Source organism: Medicago truncatula, chromosome 3 (genome assembly GCF_003473485.1).
Source record: "Medicago truncatula cultivar Jemalong A17 chromosome 3, MtrunA17r5.0-ANR, whole genome shotgun sequence".
NCBI classification, from domain to species: domain Eukaryota; kingdom Viridiplantae; phylum Streptophyta; class Magnoliopsida; order Fabales; family Fabaceae; genus Medicago; species Medicago truncatula.
This window is the reverse complement of record NC_053044.1, coordinates 3,676,218-3,698,929: the sequence shown is the minus strand read 5'-3', so window position 1 is coordinate 3,698,929 and position 22,712 is coordinate 3,676,218. Positions and strand designations below refer to the sequence as shown.

General features: G+C 33.3%; 5 protein-coding genes across 7 annotated transcripts; 2 read left to right on the top strand and 3 right to left on the bottom strand.

The window, feature by feature from the left end:
- Window positions 1–932: 932 nt before the first annotated feature.
- LOC112419897 (nuclear intron maturase 4, mitochondrial) lies at window positions 933–6,688 on the top strand. Of its 3 annotated transcripts, none has more exons than XM_024778012.1 (4): window positions 933–1,108; window positions 1,188–3,644; window positions 4,044–4,178; window positions 6,273–6,688. In XM_024778012.1, the coding sequence occupies exons 1-2, from the start codon at window positions 1,021–1,023 to the stop codon at window positions 3,491–3,493; spliced, it is 2,394 nt and encodes a 797-aa protein (XP_024633780.1). In that variant the 5' UTR covers window positions 933–1,020; the 3' UTR covers window positions 3,494–3,644; window positions 4,044–4,178; window positions 6,273–6,688. The 3 variants fall into 3 exon arrangements, with proteins under 3 accessions (XP_024633780.1, XP_024633781.1, XP_024633779.1); XM_024778013.1 differs by having other exon boundaries at window positions 1,188–3,652; window positions 6,276–6,688; XM_024778011.1 differs by having other exon boundaries at window positions 1,188–3,652.
- LOC11417419 (F-box/kelch-repeat protein At3g23880) lies at window positions 4,541–5,757 on the bottom strand. The gene is given in 2 exon segments (XM_024778014.2): window positions 4,541–5,362; window positions 5,365–5,757. Coding segments are annotated over 2 exon segments (1,215 nt in total).
- A 609-nt stretch (window positions 6,689–7,297) lies between the features above and the next one.
- LOC11417418 (protein MAINTENANCE OF PSII UNDER HIGH LIGHT 1) lies at window positions 7,298–9,943 on the bottom strand. Its single transcript, XM_003598373.4, has 3 exons — window positions 9,586–9,943; window positions 8,715–8,852; window positions 7,298–8,043 (listed from the first exon to the last, which is right to left on the bottom strand). The coding sequence occupies exons 1-3, from the start codon at window positions 9,751–9,753 to the stop codon at window positions 7,540–7,542; spliced, it is 810 nt and encodes a 269-aa protein (XP_003598421.1). The 5' UTR covers window positions 9,754–9,943; the 3' UTR covers window positions 7,298–7,539.
- A 1,220-nt stretch (window positions 9,944–11,163) lies between these two features.
- LOC11417851 (uncharacterized) lies at window positions 11,164–15,135 on the top strand. Its single transcript, XM_024778168.2, has 3 exons — window positions 11,164–11,329; window positions 14,441–14,638; window positions 14,732–15,135. Exons 2-3 carry the CDS (start codon window positions 14,459–14,461, stop codon window positions 14,825–14,827), a joined length of 276 nt encoding a protein of 91 aa, XP_024633936.1. The 5' UTR covers window positions 11,164–11,329; window positions 14,441–14,458; the 3' UTR covers window positions 14,828–15,135.
- A 3,835-nt stretch (window positions 15,136–18,970) lies between these two features.
- Window positions 18,971–20,677, bottom strand: LOC11418436 (transcription factor RADIALIS). The gene is made up of 2 exons (XM_003598370.3): window positions 20,053–20,677; window positions 18,971–19,264 (listed from the first exon to the last, which is right to left on the bottom strand). The coding sequence occupies exons 1-2, from the start codon at window positions 20,301–20,303 to the stop codon at window positions 19,240–19,242; spliced, it is 276 nt and encodes a 91-aa protein (XP_003598418.1). The 5' UTR covers window positions 20,304–20,677; the 3' UTR covers window positions 18,971–19,239.
- Window positions 20,678–22,712: the final 2,035 nt, after the last annotated feature.

Below are 22,712 nucleotides of genomic sequence, written 5' to 3'. Positions count from 1 at the left end.
GAAAGTGTGGGTGCATAACTTTAAGAAAAAATAATTTAAAAAAGTTTATTTTAAATAATTAAATGTAAAAATAATGTAACATTAGGTGAATAAATGTTGAGTATCCTATGCAACAAAACTATAAGGTAGGAGAATGATAAAAAAAAAAAAAAAAAAAAAAAAAATCATGTTCTACACATAAATTTGGATTCCACGTATTAAATATACTACAAAGTAATTGATTTTGATTGTTTGAGTTTGAGTTAATGGTAGAGAATAGAGATTATTTTAAAATGATTTGTTAAATGTGTAATTTGAGTTGACTAATCTCATATGAATAGTCAGAATCAATAATGCGTGTAAATATGTACATTTTTTTTTTAACCAACAACAACTCATTCAATCTAATAAAAAACGTTGTGACGAGCATATAATTTTGACACCTTTGTTAATCTATATGTTATATAATTCGCTTGTCTCATAACAAAGCTTATCTTAAAATTTGAAAATTATTGTAATAAACACCTACATCCATATGATATTGCTAAACTCAGATTACGGCATGAACATTACATTTTATATAATCTATCTACTTCAAGTGGCAACTATTCGTGCACGACATACCTTTATCATGTGGTCGCATTTGTATAGGACGGACACCTCTCATCGCCCATTTTTTTCTTTTAAAAAAGAATGAAATATGTCTTTGGTTCTTATAAATATATCAACTTTTCGTTTTAATCTCTCAAATTTTTTTTGTTAGACTGTTAAGTCCTTAAAAGTGTTTCTTGCTTTTAACCTTAAAGTGACATTGTTCAAAAAAAAAATGGTCTCTAAATATTTTTTTTTTACAAAACATTAATTAAATATTAAGTTTTATGTTTTTGGTGTTAAAATTTGGTATTTATTGTCGCAATTTTTTTTTATTAATTTCATTCCTCTTTATCAAAGAAAATTGGCTCGTGTTACACACCGGAAAATTGGGTCTTGAAACTGAACAGAGCTGCGGCAAGAAGCAAGAACACATAATCTATTCCAACAATGGCCAAACTCACCACCACTTCAAATTTCCTCAAATCACTTCACTCTTTCTCCTTCCTCAGATTCACTTCTCCTTTCTCCTTTCCAGGTACACACTTTACTTAGCATTTCCCCTTATAAATCACAACACTAACAAAAACACTCAGCTATCATATTCTTTTTTTCAGGTAAACATCATTCTCAACACACGTTGGCAACAGAACTAGCTTCATTAATCGAAGAACCCTCTTCTTCACCCACCCCTAAACCCGAAACCCGTATGCAACTCAAACGGTTTCTTGAACTCCGAATCAAAAAACGGGTCAAATCTCAACTCAACAACAACGGCAAGTTCCATAACTTAGTCCAAACCGTCGTTTCAAATCCCCAAACCCTCACCGACACTTACAACATTATCAAAATCAACTCCAATATAACCGTTTCTGCTAAATGCGGAGAAGATAACGCTAAAGATAACGGAGACAGTTATTATTATTTCATCGATGACGTGGCAAAATGCCTTAACGAAGGTAGTTTTGATGTCAATACGAATACATATTCGATCTCAACGAGAAAGAAGAGAAAAAAATCGAATTCGAATGAGAAAGAGGAAATGTTGACGTTGGTGTTACCTAATTTGAAGCTGAGAGTTGTTCAGGAAGCTTTAAGGATTGTTTTAGAAGTGATTTTCAAGCCGAATTTCTCGAGGATATCGCATGGTTGTAGGAGTGGGAGAGGACGTGTGGCGGCGTTGAAGTATATATGTAAAGGTGTGGTGAGTCCTGATTGGTGGTTTACTTTGCTTGTAGAGAAGGAATTTGATGGTGCATTGATGGAGAAGTTGGTTTGTGTGATGGAGGATAAGATTGAAGATGAGTTTTTCTTTGATTTGATTAGGAGTATGTTTGATGCTAGGGTTTTGAATCTTGAGTTTGGTGGTTTTTGTAAAGGAGAGGGGTTGCCGCAAGAAGGGGTTTTGTCTCCGATTTTGATGAATATTTATCTTGATTTGTTTGATAGTGAGTTTCGTAGGTTGGAGATGAAATATGAAGGTGTGCACGGTGATGGAGAGGGTGTTGGTGGAGATAAGCCGAGCTCTGCATTGCGCGGTTGGTTTCGTAGACAATTAGATAGTAATGTTGTTGAAAGTTCCGGTGTTAAAGTTTACTGTATTAGGTTTATGGATGAGATTTTTTTTGCTATTTCTGGTTCCAGGGATTGTGCTGTTAGTTTTAAGTCTGAGATTGAGAGTTATTTGAAAGAGTATTTGATGTTGGATGTTGGTGATCGAACCGATGTGCTGCCTTGTGTAGGGACTGGTAGCGGTGTAAGGTTTTTAGGGACATTGGTAAAGAGGAATGTTGAAGAGAGTCATGCTGTGAAAGCGGTTCACAAGATGAAAGATAAAGTTGAGTTGTTTGCTTTGCAGAAGCTCGAGGCTTGGAATTATAGGACGGCTAGAATAGGGAAGAAATGGTTGGGTCATGGTTTGAAGAAGGTAAAGGAATCAGAGATCAAACATTTAGCTGATAGTAGCTCTCTCCTTAGTAAGGTTTCCCATTTCCGAAAACCTGGGATGGAAACCGATCATTGGTATAAGCATTTGTTGAAGATATGGATGCAGGATGTTGGAGTGAAAAATGCCAAAAGTGAAGAAAATGTCTTGTCTAAGTTCGTCGGAGAACCGGCTCTTCCGCAAGAGTTAACAGATTCCTTTTATGAGTTTATGAAACAAACTGAGAAGTATATATCTACTGAGGCAGATTCAATTCTCAAGCTTTTGCCAAATAATAACAGTTCAACAGAACAGGTTGTAGCTAAAACCGAAATTATTGCTCCTATCTATGCAATAAAAAAGCGTCTTGAGAGATATGGATTGACTACATCAGAAGGATTCGCGCGGTCTGCTAATTTGCTTGTCATGCATGATACAGGCGAAATTATTGATTGGTTTTCGGGGATTGCTTGCCGCTGGCTGAAATGGTACGAGAATTGTGCTAACTTTAATGAGATAAAGGTTTTGATATCGGATCAAATTAGGAAATCATGCATTCGTACTTTAGCAACAAAGTTTCGGATACATGAAACGGAGATAGAAAAGCGGTTTGATGAAGAACTTAGTAGGCTTCCACCAACACAGGACACGGAGAAGGAGGCAATGAATGAAGAATCGGCTGTTCAAGTTTTCGACAACGATGAGGCGTTAATGTATGGAATTACGTATAGCGGTTTGTGTTTGTTGTCTTTGGCAAGAATTGTGACTGAAGCAAGACCGTGTAATTGTTTTGTAATAGGCTGTTCAGCTCCAGCACCAAGAGTCTATACTCTTCATGTAATGGAAAGGCAAAAGTCTCCAAGCTGGAAAACTGGGTTTTCGACCTGCATTCATCCAAGCTTAAATAAACGGCGACTAGGGTTGTGTAAGCAACATTTGAAGGATTTGTATCTTGGTCATATATCACTTCAGTCCGTTGACTTTGGTGCATGGAAATGAGTGTCTTCAATTTTATTATCATAAACTTTTGGTTTAAACTTTGGTCATCATGTATTTCTCCACTTCATTGAAGATGAAGGTTCTATTGGAAATGAATTGCATTGCAGAGACAGGATTCAATACTTACTACTTGCTGGCAGATTTTATTAAGGTATAAAGGTGATTCTTCTCGGCCTTCAACTATGACTTTTTAAGTTTTGTTGAATAATTTGTCATTTTAGTACTTTTGAATACTACGAGAATAATTTTATAAGAATATCATATGTGTCCTGTTTTAGATAAACTAAAATCTACTATGTCCGTCTCTGATGGGAATCATATGCGTGCTTTGGTGAAATCTACAGATCAGATTACTTTGTGCGTTGTTATTTGTTGCTTGGTAATAGTAATAAGTATTATCCTTTGTATTGCAACTGATTGTGCTATTTTAACCTGTTGTAGAAGTCCTCAAAGAATGAAAACAACTATCTTAGAATTTTAGTGTCAGCTTTAAGGAGTTTTTATTGTGATCCCAGTTTAATTATTACTTATCTTAATCTTCTTTCGTAAGGGCAAAAGCAAGTTATCTTGGAAGATCTTGCTGAAGATTTCAAATTATGGTGGATCATCTGACTTGAGTAATAATTTGTCTGAGCTGAAGCAGTAGCCTATGGTTTAAAGTTAACACCTTATCATCCTACATCAGGTGAGCATCTTTTCACCATTTTTTTCAACATTTTACTATAGGTTTTACTGTGGAGTAATTTGTATGTACCCCTCAATTATCTATTCAAATATAAGAAAATTCAATTATCTTTTCAAGAAAATTAATTACACTTAAACAACTCTTAATAATTTTGAAGGTAGTTATTTTTGTTTACAACAAGACTAGAAGGAATGCCTTTTAAGAGAATCATCTTATAATAAATTCAGGTGACTGTCAAGTCACTAATAATAGCCAATAATAGATAGTCATTTAAAAAAATACAATTAACCTAAGCTATTACATAAATTCAAACAAGTTAGCCATGGAATAGGAACTTACTTTCAACAAATCGAAACTAAACTTTAAACATGACCCTTGGCCAAGTGCCAACATAAATAATTGTTAGTTCTGTTATCAATAATAGTTTTATGCACCGTAACTCCTGTTCGCACCACTCTATTATCTTTCCAATTATACAAAATTGCTTCCCTTTCTTTATTACTCTGTAATATCAATGTATCTCCTTCCTCATAAAGAAGCAAGGGTATGAATCGAAGATGATACTTCAGCGTATTCCAACTAAAGTCATAATCTAATTGAAGATTTTGATAACTAATTTTAAGAAATTGAGTCCAAGACTCTTCAACCCCAAATTTCTTCATTTGCCATATAATAAGATAGGTTACCTTGTAAGAATAAGAAAAACAAAGGCAGTCCCCCAACACACCAACATTTGGTTCTATAGGAGGCACCTTATCAAATCCACGAGGCAGCCAATAGTGATTGTATGTCTCAGTCCCCAAATCAAGTGAAACAATAACAAATTGCTCAACAGTAAAGTCCTTCACATCATACCCATTGTAGTTAAGACTGCCACTAAAAAACACACCATCATACCAAGAATGACCCAGTCCACGGTAGTCCAAATGAAGAGGAATTGTCCGGAAACTTTCAATATTTCTCCAAACATTATCACCAAAACTGAGAACTTTCACCTCGTTTGTTAATTGATCACGAATGTAACGGGACACCACCACTTTATAAGTGTCACTGGTATTACCACAACCAAACATGAAGCTCAAACATGACCCAAAATTACAAAAATACCCAAAATTTTGAGATGTCGTTCTCGTGGCTGGGTTCCATAAGCGGAGCCAGTACTCTTGAAACCCATTGGTGAAGAATCACCAGCCAAACATATCAATCCATTGCAGGAACCAACTATACGAGAGTATCCTTTGTCGTTCAAATGATGGTAATCATCCACAGAAAGGCTGAACGACGGGTTCTCAATTAAACAATGTCTGAAGCATGGAACGATACAGTAATCCAAATCCCATTCATCGTCACTGCCATAGGGGGACTTACCTAGGATTTCTGTGATGTGATGCGTGATTAGTGTGAAGAGTGGATTTCGTGATGCTGATCTCTTGAGGTGCAATTTCACGAAAGCGGGATCAGAGATGAGTGTTTTCCAAGATTTACTCACACACCTGAGTCACACAAGAAAGTTCACATTGAGAAAGGATAAGATCTTGCTGATGAGATCGTTTGGGAGGACCACTAGCGACAGAGTCATATATGTGGCTGATTGTATATTACAATATGAACAACTTCGTTGTGGTTCAAACCTAAATGATTGTAATTGTGTATATTAACCGTGCAAATATGTCGCGGTTTACATATATTTATATCTTATTAAACCACCATATAAAATTTCCCGCCAAAAGCTACTCCAGGTATTATGTTGCAATCTCATATGAGACCATGGCAATGCTTCCTTCCTTGCTTACATTTAATCTGTATCACGTATCATTAAATTGGATAGCATGCATTGCTATCATTGCATTAGTTGTAGGCTTTTCATTCACACAAAAAAATATACATTTTGCATGAAGTGGCAATTAATGTCACATCACACTATTCCAAGTTCCCTACTCTGTTCCTTTAGTTTCATTTGATGTTGGAAATGGTTAATAAGGTGTTATATGTTAAACTTATGAGGATGCACAAGTTTTTTAGCTTATATAACATTTGATAATGTAATTAAAATTAATACCGTGTCTTTACTATTCAATTTCCTTGTTATTGTAGTAGGTGTTATGATCAAATTATGTTCTCAGTGCGCTTAACTTGGCCTTCTACAATGGCATCAAGGTGAGTGAGGGACTGCATGATATGGAAAAAGGAAAAGGTTTGATAAGGTTGCAACAAATTGGATGCACTAAATTGAGGCAAGCATGCAGCAAGATACTGGTGTTATTAGCAACGCTAAATGCATATTAGAGAATTAGTGTTATTTTCTGTAAGTTTAATTATTCTGATTCTGTTCATGAAGTCAGTATCATAAAGGTACTTCTATTGGATTTTGAATCCAGCGAGAGTTAAGAATATATATCAAACATTCAAGCTGAGAATCTCTATTCAATAATATGTATGTAGAAACTCTCTTGATATTCAAGCTGAGAATCTCTATTCAATAATATGTATGTAGAAACTCTCTTGCTCTATCTTCTTCGATGCAGACTAGTTGGTATTTGATGTCCTCCAGATACAAAGTGATTAAAATCTCCCACCTTGCTCAATTGACATCCTATCACTATGTCGATATATAAAAATGTTGGTATTAGAACAGATGGAGAGTAGTTTTAGGTATAAACTATAAACTACTCTCCTTTTTATTGAAAGAGTACTTTAACAAGCATCATGCCTTGAGCATTAGTGAATAGATTAATCATCATTGTCAATAAGAATCTTTAAAATTTCCTTAACCCAATATTTTAAAAACCTAACCGAAGATTATATTGGTAAGAGTAAGACCCCCGAATCATAGTTCAATTGGTTCAACCACGGTTGAACCGGATGATAAATTAGTAAATGAAAAGTATTAGAAAAGTAAACAAAAGTTAATAAAAAGGTAAAAAAAATAAAAATGAAAACCAGCTGAACCAATCGTGGTTGACACATAGTTAACCTGGTTCAACTCTAGTTCAAACAAGTCATATTGTATACGGGATCAAACAAACCAACGAACGGGCAAATTTTTTATTCAACTGGCTGAACTAGCTTGTTCGGACTGGCTTTTGAAACATTACTTCAAACCTATGAAATCCATGACATAATATTTCAAATACGGTTTCACTATTTTGAGAATTATATATAAAAGTAAGATATGTAACGCTTAACCTTTAGTTGTGTTCACTAATATCATATCTCTTTCATTAGCAAAATATAAACACACTTAATTTGGTAGCAAAAACATTTCCATCCATTAACCTTGTATACATAAGCTCATATTATCAACATAGAATGAACTACTTTGGCATGCTTTTAAAGAAAAAGTGGTCACACAAGTGATCACTTAAGATACGATGTCCACACTTGAGGTCTCTGTCTGAATTTGAGATTCCACTTGAACTTGAGAAACTTCTGCAGGAGAGCTTTCAGGTGGAACAGATATGGATGCATCGGTCGCAACACTCTCTGTTTGAATAGATGATGATAGTTCTGTCTTAGCGGGCGCGATGCTCTCGGATTGAACAGATGATGATAGTTCTGTCTGAGTAGGCACATCACTCTCTGTTGGAACAGATGATGATAGCTCTGTCTCAGTAGACACAGAGGGCGCTTGAGTAATTTCTTGTGTTTTGAACTCGTTGATGTAGTAACTAAGTGATGGCCCAGAGTATTCGACTTTTTGGACCTGAGGAGGAGAATTCTTACCAACCTGTAGAAGTATTGATGATGCAGCGGCAATTGAGATCAGTGCAAGACCAGCAGCAATTGCTGCTGTGTTCTGAGCTCCATCGGAAGAAGTACCAGCTGTTCCTGAACTTATAGCACTCTCTGCCACGTAAACTGCTGGCTGGAAAAGGTCAGTAAGTGTTAGACAATCATTGAATTGAACGCCATAGAAAATTTAAGGACCTAGATTCTTAAGACATCATTTAATTATTGCGTCTTATCATTTATATAAAAATTGTTAGCATGACTTCGTGCCTGTTTGGATCGACTTATTTAAGCTTATCTACTAGTATAAGCACTTGTGAAATTGGTGTAGAGAGCTAATTGAATTAGCTTGTGTAATTTTCAGCTTATGAAATAGAAATAGTTTATTCATAAATAAGCACTTATATGACAACTGCTTCTTCTGTAAGCGCTTCATTAAGTTGTTTATCCAAACTGTGATTTTTATATTAAATTACATGTGATATTTAATGTAAGGATATTTTAGTCAAGGTATATAACATTTTATAAACTCGTCTCCTCTTCCATTCAAATTTTCCCCTTTCGATAGGAGCAAAAATTGAATCAGGAAGAGTTCTTCTACCCTGAGTCCCCTCCCTCCATTTTTCCTCAACCAGATACTGTAAAATTGATATGTAGAGATTAACAAGATAGATATGATTTGTACATAATACTCTCTTGTATCACTTGCATGTTTTGCTATACGTTTACATGCTCAACAAAATCAAAGGAACAACAAATTATGAAACAAGCACAACTTTAATTCCTTAATAAAAGAAAAATTCTAACCTCGACTGAATATATATTTGTTTGTCCAGCAGTATCCTTTTCAACATAGCCTGTCCAACCCTGCTTACGACGTGGTGGATATGTACCTACTACTTTTGTCTTCTCCTCTGCTAACCATTCCATACTCACCTTCCCAACCTACATCACCATCAACAGAGAATTAGCTTCTTTTGCTTTTTGTTCATCTTGATTAGAAATTCGGGTTGTATATAAAATGGTTCAATAATTGGGAACACGTTGAAACTTATGTGAATGTGAAAGTACTGGTATGAAGCAAATTCCATTTATACTACTGTGTTTTCAGCATTTCATATAGAAAGACATCGACAACAAATAGACTTTCTACATTTTTCTGTAATATCGTTGAATAGGTCTAATGCAAACTATCCTTCTAAGACTATATAATTCTACGTGTTAACGATAAATTATGCTAACATTTGTTCTCTTCCTAATTCAGTAATTTCTGAACTACTACTACACAGTCCATGGTTATAAACTGCAGTCCACAATCGCGAATGCAGTCACAATATAAAGGATTTTGACTGTGTTTTCACACAATATAAAGAAGTTTGTAGTCTACCCGCAACCGCAATTTAAAACCATGCTAGAGCTATATGAAAATATAACAAAAACAGTATTCAAATTGACCTATAATCAAATTAAACAAAGGTCCAAAACCAATATAAACAAACACCCTTTATAAGCAAAGCATGATAGCTACAATATGTTTTGCTTTGAACAAAGTTATAATATATACTATACCTAGTTTTCCATAATTTTCTCAACTACCAAACAAACATACAAAGTAAAACAAATAAAACAAAAGCACACAATTAACTAAAAAATGGTTTTGAGAATTGAATGAACTAACTTCCTTATCAGGGGCACATTCTTCATCATTACAATCAGACTCAGAAGAAGCTCTAACAATGAACATGCATGAACTTCTCTTGTTAATCTTTTGTTGCTTCAAGGAGAATTTCCTTGTTGAAAAGGCACATGTGTTGGTTGTTATGGTAGCTTGCAATGCACAAGCCATTATTGGTAACAAATGAATGAGTGTGTTTGTGTAGAGTTTGAAGTCTTAAGTAAAATGAATCTTAAAAGAAAAACACAGCACAGAAGAAAAAGATTCCAATTATAGGATTTTGGTTTGGTTTTTGATGGAGAAAGAAGGTTTATGGTTTGTGTGTGTGTGTTAAGATGGGTGGTTTGTGGTAGAGTTTGGAGACTTGTTTAGTGGGGTATATCTACTTTCTTTGTTTCTAGACCACACAAGTGGTATAATGAAATCGTGGACAATTTTAGGCTTTCCAACCATTTTTGCACAACAAATTATGCTGAAAAAAGAGGAAAATTATTTTAACATTGTATTTTTTATTTTGTTGTCATTTTATTAATAATTTTTTTCCTCTCTCTTCTAATCAAATTAGCATTTTTTTTCTTCATAATTTTATAAGGTTGTTCATTGTAAACTTTTGATTGATCAAATATCATTGCTTCTAAAAAAATATAGTATAGTCATTCGGAATTACATTCTCTATAAAGCTTAAGTAACCTTAGTGACCTCAGTCATACACAAAACGCACATTTAAATAGCACAAAAGCTTTTAATTTATTCAAAAGTATACCCGTATGGATAAATGGTTTCATAAACGCTTATTACGATAAATACTTATGTAAAGCTAATTCTATAATAAAAGATTGAAAAAAGTTAAATTATTTTCATAAAAACTACTCTCTTCGTTCCAAAATAACCGATTTAGTTGACCAATTGACATGGATTAAAAAAAAATCATATAAATTAAAAAGAGAGACCAGTACTTTCACAAAAGCTTTTCTTATCATGTGTTGGTTTATTCACATTTTCAAATGAGTTAATCAATTTTTTCATATGCTCTTCTCACGCGTCTTTATTTTTTTTTACCAAAGGCCCATGAGATTTTTGATCAATTTGAATTATAAAATTCATAAACTTAAGTGGTTTGGATTTTATAATCTGAACACTGTCTATAGAAGCACGCACATTCCTTGTTTTTTTTTTATTAAAAAATTTGAGCACCATACACTCTTTTTGTGCCAACAATTCAGAGGAAACATAATTTGAACAATATCAACAAAAAGACCGAGTGTAACAGGTTAACCATGCCAGATTACGAATCATTTTGACCATCCCACCCCATCCTTATGTTTATGTCATTGTTAGCAGTTTCCGTCGTCTCTGTGTTGAAAATCAGGTTCTAGATTCTTAAGTTATTTTCTGATTATTGCTATGCGAGATCATTTGAGAAAATGTGGTACGTGAGAATAAAATTTTTCTTTTTTAACGATAAAGATAATTTCATTAACAAAAATCTGACAATAAATCAAATGTCAAGATTGCCAAAATATAGGGTGGTATGTGAGAATAACATAGGTAGGAAAGAAAAAAAATAGTCAAAACTCAAAAGTGATTTTTGGAGTGTTGGAAAAGTTACTCGCTTGAAAACAGATTATAATCGAAAGTCCGACCCACTTTGAGGCCCATCTCATCATTCAGAAACAACTCTCGTCTCCCTCACCGGAAACTCTCAAATCACCGGAAAACTCGCCGGAGTTCGTCGTCGACGTTCCAGGTTTATTTTCGTTTTCCAATTTTACTTCCCTTCTTCTGTAACTAAAACCGAATTATTTCAATTCTCAGAAACCTTGGGTGTTTATTGTAATTCCGAAATATTTTTTCAATCGGAATTCATGAAATTCTTTAAATTGAGATTTATCTTGTTTAGTTTATTTATTGGTTTGATATGTATATGAATTTTAACTAATCGTTATCGTTATGCAATACGCGATTTAGTATAAAGTTTGGTTAAGGAGCAGCTATAGCCGTGCTATTGCGTTGTAGCAAGAAAGAGTTTTAACCTATGAAGGACGACGGACACGTGTTGTGTGTTGTGTCTGACACCGACACATAATTACGCTGAATTATGGAATTTTCTCAAATTATTAGCGGTGTCAGTGTCCGTATTGTGTCCGGTGTGTGTCCTTCCGTGCTTCATAGGTTTTAACAAACTACCATTTTTAGTGATGCTTGATTGACGACACTGGTTGAACATGCTGTTTACATTCATGAAACCAGACAATATTTTTTGCAAAAGTTTGGCTAATGCATTTCAGAATCATATGCACTATTTGTTTCTATGGAAAGATAATGCATGCACAAGGCTTAATCATAGAAACTGTAGATTGAAACTTGTTCTTATGAGTTCAAAACCAGTTTTCCATCAAACTATGATCTGTTCTTTCCAAAATAGCACGTCGTTCTTGTTCTAGTGGCAATTGTTTTCTTGACCATAAGTTGAGCTATACAACTTTCAAATCATGCTTTACTTGTTACTTCAGAAATCTAAATGCCATGCTTTTGATTAGAAAATCTCTGTTCAAATTTGTTCTTAGCTACTATCACCTTTCCTAAAACTACATTTTGTTTTCAGTTTCTGAAATATACAAGTTTTCTTCTCACAATATTTATCTTTTTACATGTTTTAGTTTTAGTCCCCAAAACTAAAAAATTCAAAACAGTTTCCAAAACTGTAATTTTAAAAATAGTTTAGCAAAAAAGTTTTTAATTTTCAAGTTTTTAAAAACTTAAAAAAGAGTTTTTGGGAAGTGTTTCAAACATGCATTCTCTGCATATTCGGCATGTGTTCTAGACTTCTGGCAGCTGTTGTTGCCATTGGTTGAGCCATACAAATAAAAAACATGCACCTTTTGTTTCTTTTGAAAGCTCGCATAAGGATTTTAACCATGAAAATTTTGGATTTTCCTTTAAATTTTGTATGAGTTGCTTTTGGAAATTAAGCTTTAGTTGTGCATATGTCTTTATCTGGCAGTGTGTGGTATTATAATTATTATTTGTCGCTCATTGAAGGGATTGCTCCAGGTGCTGTAATTAATCTTGCCATGTAAAATTTAATCTGTATTTTATGTTTCCTAATATATAGATTTCAGCGTTTCTAGAGAGGTGGTCTGAAAAATTCTTATGTGCTTTATTGTGTTGTGAATCCCCGAGCCTCCAAGGTCGGATCGAACCACACCAATACAAATAAGAATGATGTGTGGAGCGACGGAGAGTGGTAACCACCGAACAAAGTTTATTGTGCAAGCAAGAAACAACAAAACACCACCTAGATCTAATCTAGGAAACAAGTGTGAAACACAAAGCAACAATCACAAGATACAAGGAGAGGGAAGAAGAAAACAATAAACACAAAGAGATTGTTCACCCAGTTCGGTCCAAACTTGACCTACTCTGGAGGAGAGATTGTACTCTCCAATCCACTATCAAATGAGTTCTTTACAAAAGGGATACAAGAGGTTACAAGAAATTAGCTTGACAAGTTCACTATGAACAAACCCTAATTTCTACCCCTTTCCCAATCTCACCAAGACACTCAATGATTCTCTCTTTACAAGGTGTTTCCCATGTTTTCAACCCAAGAGATACTCTAATCAAAGAACCCTAAACCCTAGAGCTTCCCCTTTGATTTCCCAAGTCTCTCTCTTCCAACCTCTACTCTTCAAATCTGCACAAGAACACTTAAGTACTAGTCTTCCTCTGTTCCAATCGTGTCACGATTTTCCCAATCGTGTCACGATTTGCGTCCGTCCCAAGGAACGACCAGCCGTTATCAAGGATACTTAACGAGCAAGTTTCACGATCGTGTCACGATTTTCCCAAATCGTGACACGATTTGCACCCCTGCAACCCTAGCTCACGGCATCCGAAATCGTGTCACGATACCAAAATCGTGTCACGATTTCCCTGTTCTTCCAGACCACAAATTTGAAGACAATCTCAACATATTGCGTGCTTTATATTTTGTAATTGTTGTTAACAGATATTTCAAACTAATTCCGCGTAGTTTATTATTTATATAGAAATTGAGAAGCCTGCAACTATATTTTGAAGCATTATGGGGTTTTCAATTTCCAATGCACTTTAGGTGATATATAGTCCTACAACTCCTATAAAATTTTAATATTAACAAGCCAAACTTGTAAAATTTAGTAATTTAATCTTCGATCTTGTCTGAAATTGACTTTTCTAAAAGCTTCAGAACAGCTAAAGTTCATAAATGATTTTATATCTTATACTTACTCTCAAGCCAGAGATTTTTGTGCTTGTATTGTGGATAATGCACAAGCCTGCCCTATCTTTTGTCTGAAGTTGGTTATAACGGAGGCCACAAGGATTGAAGCCTCCGTTATATCTTTCTAAAATTTTGTTAAGCTTCAAACGATCTGTCTTTAAAAAAAATGTTGACCTTTGGCTTTTAAATATTCTAATTTCTGATATATATTCATTTTCTTCCTAGCTTCTAAATTTGCAGTTCAACTTATCAGAGTTAATACGACTGGTTTTTTATCTGGCTATTTTCTTTACCTGCAGGGCATGACTTGTGTTTGCTGTTAGTTCTAAATTGTTTATAGACAGTGTTCTTTTTAACTTTTGAGTATTACGTATGAATTTTCTTACCGATTACCATTCCAATGTCATATAGTTTTTCATGAGTTTAAGATCCTGCTCTCACTAGAACAACTTAAATATATATGATTATTGCATTTTGATATTTTAGTTAATAGAGACTGCAGAGTGTATTGTTTGATAACAATGACCGATATATATTAATGTTTAACTCAATTGTTTGATGATAATTGAGACTTATGGGCATAACCTGTTACAGCTATTGGAACCTCAGATCATGGACACTCAGAAAAACCAAGCTGAAAAGCCAACTTCATCAGCTGCTGTTGCCACTTCTTGTCGAAAGAAGAAGCATGAAGAAGCCTCATTCTTGGAGGATGTGAAGGATCACATTGACGAGTTTATTAATGCTTCTATGGATGAACACAAAACCTGCTTTCAGAAAACAATTAAGAAGGTTTGTACTTTGTATCAAAGCTATCCTGTTAAATTTATTTACACTACGTTATTTGCCATTTGCTGATATGGTGTGGTTTTGGATCAATTTCAGATGTTTGGTTTGTCCAAGGTAGTGGCTGAAGCGAATTCCAAGGCTACAAAAGAAGTTGAAAGTTCTTTGCCTCTTCAGACAGTTTTAAAAGAGTAAATTTGTTGTTTTTCTAACCTCTAGGTTTAACTGAATCATGCAGTAATAATCCACGCATATTTTGTTATATTTATGTTAGGATTTAAATAAACGGAGAGAAGCTGTTTTATTTTATAAAAATATTTGTTTATATAAACTCCATTCACGAGTTGTTGCTGTTTCAGTTTGTTTCTCCAAAGAAATGGAGAACCGAAACACTAATTTAAGATGTATAAAGGTATATGGACACATTACTGTAATTCCTGAGATACATTTTGTCTTAATACACCACAAACTATATGGTAATGCAGCTTTGCGTTTTTTGTCCATTTCTAGAGAGAAACAGAGACATCTTTATGCACCATATCTACTTTTATTGAGAAATTAAGATGATCTCTACTTGTCTTTTCCAATAAGTTTGTGCTTTATTTTTGTTGAATTTCATAGTTGATGTTCTTATCACTCCATCCGTATCACAGTAATTGTCAATGTGGGCTTTGGTGCAAAGTCTATAGTCCGAATGAAAGCTATGTCGCCCAATCATTTTGTCCTTCTACTTGATGATACACCAGAGGACCACCTTATGAGACTTAGAAAGATGTCATGGTGAGCTGACCTTTAGCTTGTTGATGATTCAGACCCCTTACTATCCACGCCTTCTTATGAATTGTCTCCACAATTTCACAATCTGGTGTTGTTTCAATGATTTGATTAAAAAATCCATCGGTGAATGACTTGATGGGTTTCCAGGTTGTTTTACTACTTTCTTGAATCCTAAGCTACATGCCATGGCTGAAGGAATTGGCCTGGCATGATGGGCACAAACTTAATATTTGTTAATCAGACTCAAATAGTCTCTTGATAAATTAATGACCAAGGACGATGTCCCACAGACTCAGCCTTATGCTCCAATTATTGGTCACATCAGATCCTTCTTAACTCAAGCTTAGAATTTGAGTTTTCAACACTTTTTGTGTGTAAGAAATTCTTATAGCCTGTTTGTGCGATGGGTCACCGCTGTCGTATGTATAGAACACACTTTATGCAGATGATCGTTTCTCTTTTGGTCTTCTTATTTGTTCTTTATTTTGAAAAACAAACTTCGAGAGTTATCTCCTGAAGTTTTTAAAAACACAGAAAAATGTCAATAGAGCAATCATCTATGCAGATTGGTTGGTGAAATTCATAACCATAATGAAATATGGTTATCCCCTCTTGCTTTTTTGTTGTTATTTATTTTCCATTCATAAAAAAAAAATAGAGGGAGTAATAAGTCCCAACACTCAATTCTCCTCACTTTCTTTACCACCTCGTCAATGAAGGATGTTGGCATTAGAAATATCTTGACAATGCACGAAAATTTGAAGATATTTTGTTTGGTCAGCACTGAATTATCTTGACATTGCATCAAAACTTGAGGCACCAATGCTAGCATTGAAGACGCAAACTTATTGTACTTGTTTCACATGGTTGAAACTTAGATTCCAAGAATGGAAAGAAAAACGATGCTTAAAATGATGTATGGCTTATTCAAAGTAGTGTTTATCACATGAATAAAATAGAGTAGAGTAATTTATTTTGTTAAGTTGATTTTAATTTTACACTTAGATAATAAAATAAAAAATGAATAAGTCCATGTGAGCTTAGCTCTGTTGGTAGGGACATTGCATAATTTATGCAGGGGCAGGGGTTCGAACCCCTGACACCCCACTTCTCCATATTTGTAATGTGTGATCTCCAGTCACTAGGCTACTTGACCAAAAAAAAGAAAGAATAAAAACGTACATATGTCTTGCACCGTATACAAGATTGTTTATACTATTGGATCAATAAATCTCACCGTTAAATTAAATAAAATATTATTAAATTTAATGATCCAATTATTCCAACTTACCTAGTTTTCAATAAAAAAAATAAAAAATGATATACTTGATAAGGATAGGTTATATATCTCACAATAACATGAGTTTGAATGTGAAGGTCAATGTCTTAAACTCTAGGAGTAGGACCCAATTGAGCTATAGTTTTCACTACCAAACCATGAAATAGTTCAAAACACAATGAAAGGTAGACATATTACTAAGAACAAAGTCCACAAAATTGAGTGAATTTAATAATCTGTAACAGCAATTTCAAAGAAGAGAAATAGTTATCAAGAATACCAAGGCACGTGCCTAATACATGGGTTGTTCAACAAACAAACCTAACAGAAATCTCAATGGAATCTAATTTGATTGCTTTCCTTTCCGGTGGCCATACCAAACAATTTCTATCCTTGTTTAGTACTTTTGTGGCTATGAGCTGTTTTTGTCTCCAATTGCTGCTAAACCTTAATCCCTCCAAAAAATAAAGTTTGTTTTTCTTTCTTAAAAAGCTAAATCTTTCTCTTTTTGGTCTTTTCTATTTCTATTTGAGTTAACTAAAAGAAGACGACTTTTTTTTCTTCGTAAAATAGGTTAACGACTAGAAATTCAACTTTATAAAGTGTATAAGTCGAGCATATGAGATTCGAACCCCGACCCTTAGATATACTATGTATTGTCCTTATCAACTGAGTTAAGTTCACGGAAACACCTTTTACAATCCGTTCAAAATTTAAATTTAAATTATTCTTTTTAATTGCGACATTTAGTACAAATGTCATGTTTTTAACAATTGTATCTTAATCTTGATGCAAAAACATCAAACAACACTCTTTTTTTTATTTTTTTGGTGGTAACAAACAACACTCATTTTAATATCCTTAGAAAAAACACTCATTTTAATATAATGGATTATAATTAAAGTCAGAGGTCGATCCAATAATTTTATAATAGTAAGTGAGACTTAAAAAATAAATTTTAGGTAAAATTACACAATTAGTCTTGTAACTTAACTTTAGGTAACACTTTCGTTCTTTATCTTTTTTTTAACAATTTAGTCCTTTATGTTATAAAATGAAACTATTTTATCATTTTTTTTATGAGATTTTTTCAATGAAATTTGATTTTCTAGGCTAGTATGATGAAGATTTGCGTTTGTCTATGAGTTTGATGAATTTTTTTTTGGAATTTTTGATTATTTTTTTTCATAAAAAGGATAACTATGTTGTTATTTTATAACATAAAGGACTAAATCGTTACAAAAAAAAAAATAAAGGACGAAAATGTTACCTAAAATTAAGTTAAGGGACTAATTGTGTAATTTTACCTAAATTTTAATATATGTGACGTTTTTTGTTTATAACCTTACCTTTGCAAAGATTTTAACAACCTTACTTTTGAATCGGCCCTGATTAAAGTAAACAAAGATAATGAAGTTTAGTTTAATTAGTGTTTATCTTTATCAAAGTTTAGTTTAATTAGTTTTATTTTATTTTTTTAACTTTTTCTTCACAATGTGCACTTGCATTTATTTATATGTGTGATAGGGTTTGATGGCATGGACTCCGGCCACAAGGTGCTCCTTTTTAACTATTTTTTTAATATATTTTTAGTGGTATTTACATTTTGTTTCATACACTGTTATATCTCTTGGTATTAAATTATCTTAGATTGTCCTTGTGAGCTTAGCTCAGTTGATATGGATAATGCATAATATATATAAGCTCCGGGGTTCAATCCCCAGCCACCACCAAAAAATTACCTTAGATTTGTACAACAAAAAAAATCACCTTAGATTACTAAGACTATCTTGATCAGAATGAACTTATGGGTTCCATAGAACAATTTTAGTGCTAATCACTTAATTAACTGTTTAATTTAAGCAATGAATAGAGAAGGCTTTTTATATTCAATCTAACTGAAATAAACAAAAAGGATAGTTGCTCTATAAGTGCAGCGGGTTTGCAAAGAGATAACTTTCGATCACCCAAAAATTACAGAAAATATGATTCTATCGACTTTTTTTTTTGTTTTTTTGCATCGAAAACTATCTTCCTATCAGTTTATTTCAAATGTTGAACAATCCATGAAGCAATTGTCAACAACAAAACTGTATTTTTTAAATATTTATATAACCCATCAACACTCTAAAATAAGCCTTACTAGACTCATAATATTTCAGGAATATCCATACATAAAATTGTCACATAAAACACATTATCTAATATATTTTTAGGTACAACATTATCTATTTTTTTAATATATGTAAAAATGATGAAAAGAGATTAAAATAAGGTACACATGTGGTAATAAATGGAGCTCATAAAGCTATAATTTTATTAAGGTTGTGAACAAAAACAGAACCGTTGATATTCCAAAGACAAGAAAGTGGGACATGGAATCATGGGATATATGATTCTTATGACAAATAGTTTCACTAATGCTACATCACTGGCACTACATGTTATGTAACATCATAGTTACCTAATCCAATGATTCTAAAAATAAAAATAAAAATAAAAATTACTTGAAAATGAGAATCAGAAATTATTTGTTGTTGACACCATTTGGTTACTGGAGCTTTAGGTTTCTCAACCTGCAAGTGAAAGCAAGAGGCAACATAGAATGTTAAACTCAAGAAGATCATGTCAAATAAATAGTTGCTTCACATTATTTTAATAATTTTTTGATATTGTAAAACAATTTATAATTTGAGACATTTTTGATAGGATTCTTGAAGAATTTGATAGGATAGGTACTCTAGATAAATTCTGGTATGTTCAGTTTACATCATTTTTCATTATCACCTTATTATAAAGTTGTCACATTGTTTTCAATAATTTTTTTAATTTTTAATTTTTATTGATTGTATATAAATAAGTGAAATAACTTGTATTATTACACTTATTTTATATAGAAATCTTTGAAAACACAAATCAAACAATGCAAATGTGGTATATAATTTTAAAATTTAAAGTAAACACATTTTCTTATATACAGATACTTGAGGTTTTGATTTATTTACATGAAGATATTATACAAACCTACTTAGAACTAATAAAGTTAAAACAATTTGTAGTTCAGTCAATCGATGATATGAGTTGAGACGCTGAATAAGTATTAAGAAGGAGGTTGAGAGTTCGATTTCTCCTCCTAACAAAATTAACTAACTACTAATATTAAGCACAGACACTACTCAGATTAGGCGTGTCCGTGTCCGACACCGATACGACAACGACACTTGTAATTACACTGAGTTATGTTATTTTTTTAAATTATTAACTGTGTTGGCGTGTCAGTGTCTGTGTCGTGTCCGGTGTTCGTGGATGTATTCGTGCTTCATAATATATGTTTATAAGAAAAAATTGAAACAATGTATAATACCTTTTTTCCTCATCATAGCCTCCAATGTTCTTGTAATTTGGGAATGCAACTTGACCTGATTCAATGTGCCTAACATCCCTTAGGAGGTGTTCATAGTGTCTCTTAACATCCTCAGGAGTCTTCCCACCACCAACAGCTTGAGCAACATTGGACCAACGGTCAGGTGTGTCTTTATCAAAAACAGCTAGTGCCCTTTCAAATGCTTTATTGTCCTTAGCACTCCATGAACCAGATGCTGACATTGATGCCATTTCTTCAAACCAAGGTTCAAAACAAAGTCCAAACAAATTTCTTGTTTTTGTTATGCTGAACACCAAATGAGCCCTTAAGATTTTGAAGGTTGTGGAAGTTAACAAAATTTGTAGTGGTTTAGATATGCAAAAGGGTATTCAAAATGTTGAAGGTTTTGTTTAAAGAATAAGGCTTAAGGAAGAGATGATTTTGAAGAGAGGAAGCAAGGTTTGGTCCTTTTTATAAGAAGAATTAGAGGGCGTGTGGAAGGTGTGGGGTAGAGCAAGTTGGAATGAAAATCTTTGGTAAAATGAAGTGGAAATTGTATGATTTGTATCCTCAAGAACCACAGAATAGAGGAGGACCAAAATGTTGAAAATGAGGAGCAATATTGGAGAATCAAGATTTTCAACTAGTTATAAAAAAGGAAAATGAGCAAAATAAGTGACTATAAAAAAAAGGAAAATGAGCAAAATAAGTGACTAGTTTCTTGATTTACAAATCATATATCAAAGTTAAAATTCTAGTTTCTTATGTTTCAAGCTTGTTGATTTAAGAGCCATAAATTTGATAAGATGTTAAGAGTTTAATAATCTCGAGTTAAAATATTCATCACAAAAATGTCATCCTTCTTGATCTATGAAGCATTGACGTAGTCACCAAACACAACGTTGAAACTTAACCTTTAAATATAATTTGAGAAATGAAAGTGATTAAAAATGTATTTAACTAGATGTATTTAACTTCATATTTAACATGTTAATGCTACATAGATTTTAATAAAACTTTGATGCCCATGTTGGTACCCCGCCGGCTCCAACCCAATCTAACTTTTTATTCGGGCTAATTAGGTTCCAATTGTTGTTAGGTTTGCATTTTTATTGCTCAGCCCATGTTAAAATGTAGACCAATTAGATTGACCTATTTTAGCAACTCTATATGATCCTATCTAATTTAAGCCGACCTCATTTAGTGAGATAAAACTTAGTTGTTATTGTTATAGTTGTGCACACGATACATAAACAAAAAAATATGTAAAACACTTTTTTTGTCCTAGAAAAGTTGTGATATAAAACAGTAAAAATAGTTGTGGTTGAGATCCCAAGAACATATATACATACATGAGATGATGAATGAAGTAGGTCAGCAAAGTGCCTAACTTTAATTTATTCTCTTGCTTTTGCATGAAGGAGGGTCTTTCAGTGGGTCCAAATATCTTAGTCCAGTGAATCCCATTTCAGGATATCAAAGCCTAATTGACGTATGCATCACACAGCTACAATATCTTGTCCATTTCCATACAATATCTCAGTCCAGTGTTTTCACCATTGCAGGTGACGTTTGTCACTGTAATTTGTTTGTTTGTTTGTTTGTACTGAACAATATTCCAATAACCTAGCTGGCTTTCTGTGTCCGTACAACAATGATCACTGTTGGTTATAAGGAAGTGTCATATAGGCTAATTATTTTACAGATTTAAAAAAAAAAAAAAAACTATGTTTATGCTTTGCGAACATGGGTTGTGAGCATACGTCTTGGTTGCATGTGTATGAACAATGTCTAATTAGGCTAAGTTCTTTGGTTAGCTGATGTTATGAGGATATCGACCTCTAGAGTCATATCTGTCTAGTTTTCTCTTTTCTCAGGCTTAATTAGGCCCCTTTTTTTTTTTTTAAAAAAAAAAAACTATGTTTCAATAATAGTTGCGATCGCATCCAAATCTTTGATATTATAAAAAATTGCATTCAAATGTGTGATCTACATTGCACTCATGCTGCGATTTTAATACGATAAAAAAAATATTATAGAAATATTTATTTAAAACTCTAACGACTTTACTTCTTCTTTTTAATGTATGTGTTTACTTCAGCGTTTGACCCCTTCTCTCTCCACGTTTAGAGCACTTTTATGTGCAAATATGACTTTATGCCTTGCTTTTGCCAAGATGTGGAAATTGTACCGCTCCACCAAACAGGCTAAATGACTATTGGGTTTATGATGAAATTTGTGTTTGAAAATGATGAAGGTTGCTTTATAGGCCTTTGAGGTTGCTTTACCTAGAAAAAAGTTCGACCGAAAGATAGCTTTCAATGAAAAAAAAAATCAACAGAAAGGTATCTTTTAATAGGTTTCTACCATTGAAAAGTATGTTCAAATAAATTGAATAATATTTGAGAAAATATGAAGGATTTATATATATAGAGCAATTTATGAAAATCTCTGTGAGCTTAGCTCAGTAAACAATGCATAATATATGCAAGATCTGAGGTTTAATTTATCAATGATGTGTTTGCTCTGTCTTTTGCTGTAACCTTACCTTGGGCCAATACCTTGAAGAATATAGACTTTAGGATATGCTTAGTAATCATTCACTACTAATTATAGTATAGAGGACATTACCATTAGCTGCATAGTTTGGTCACACCTTA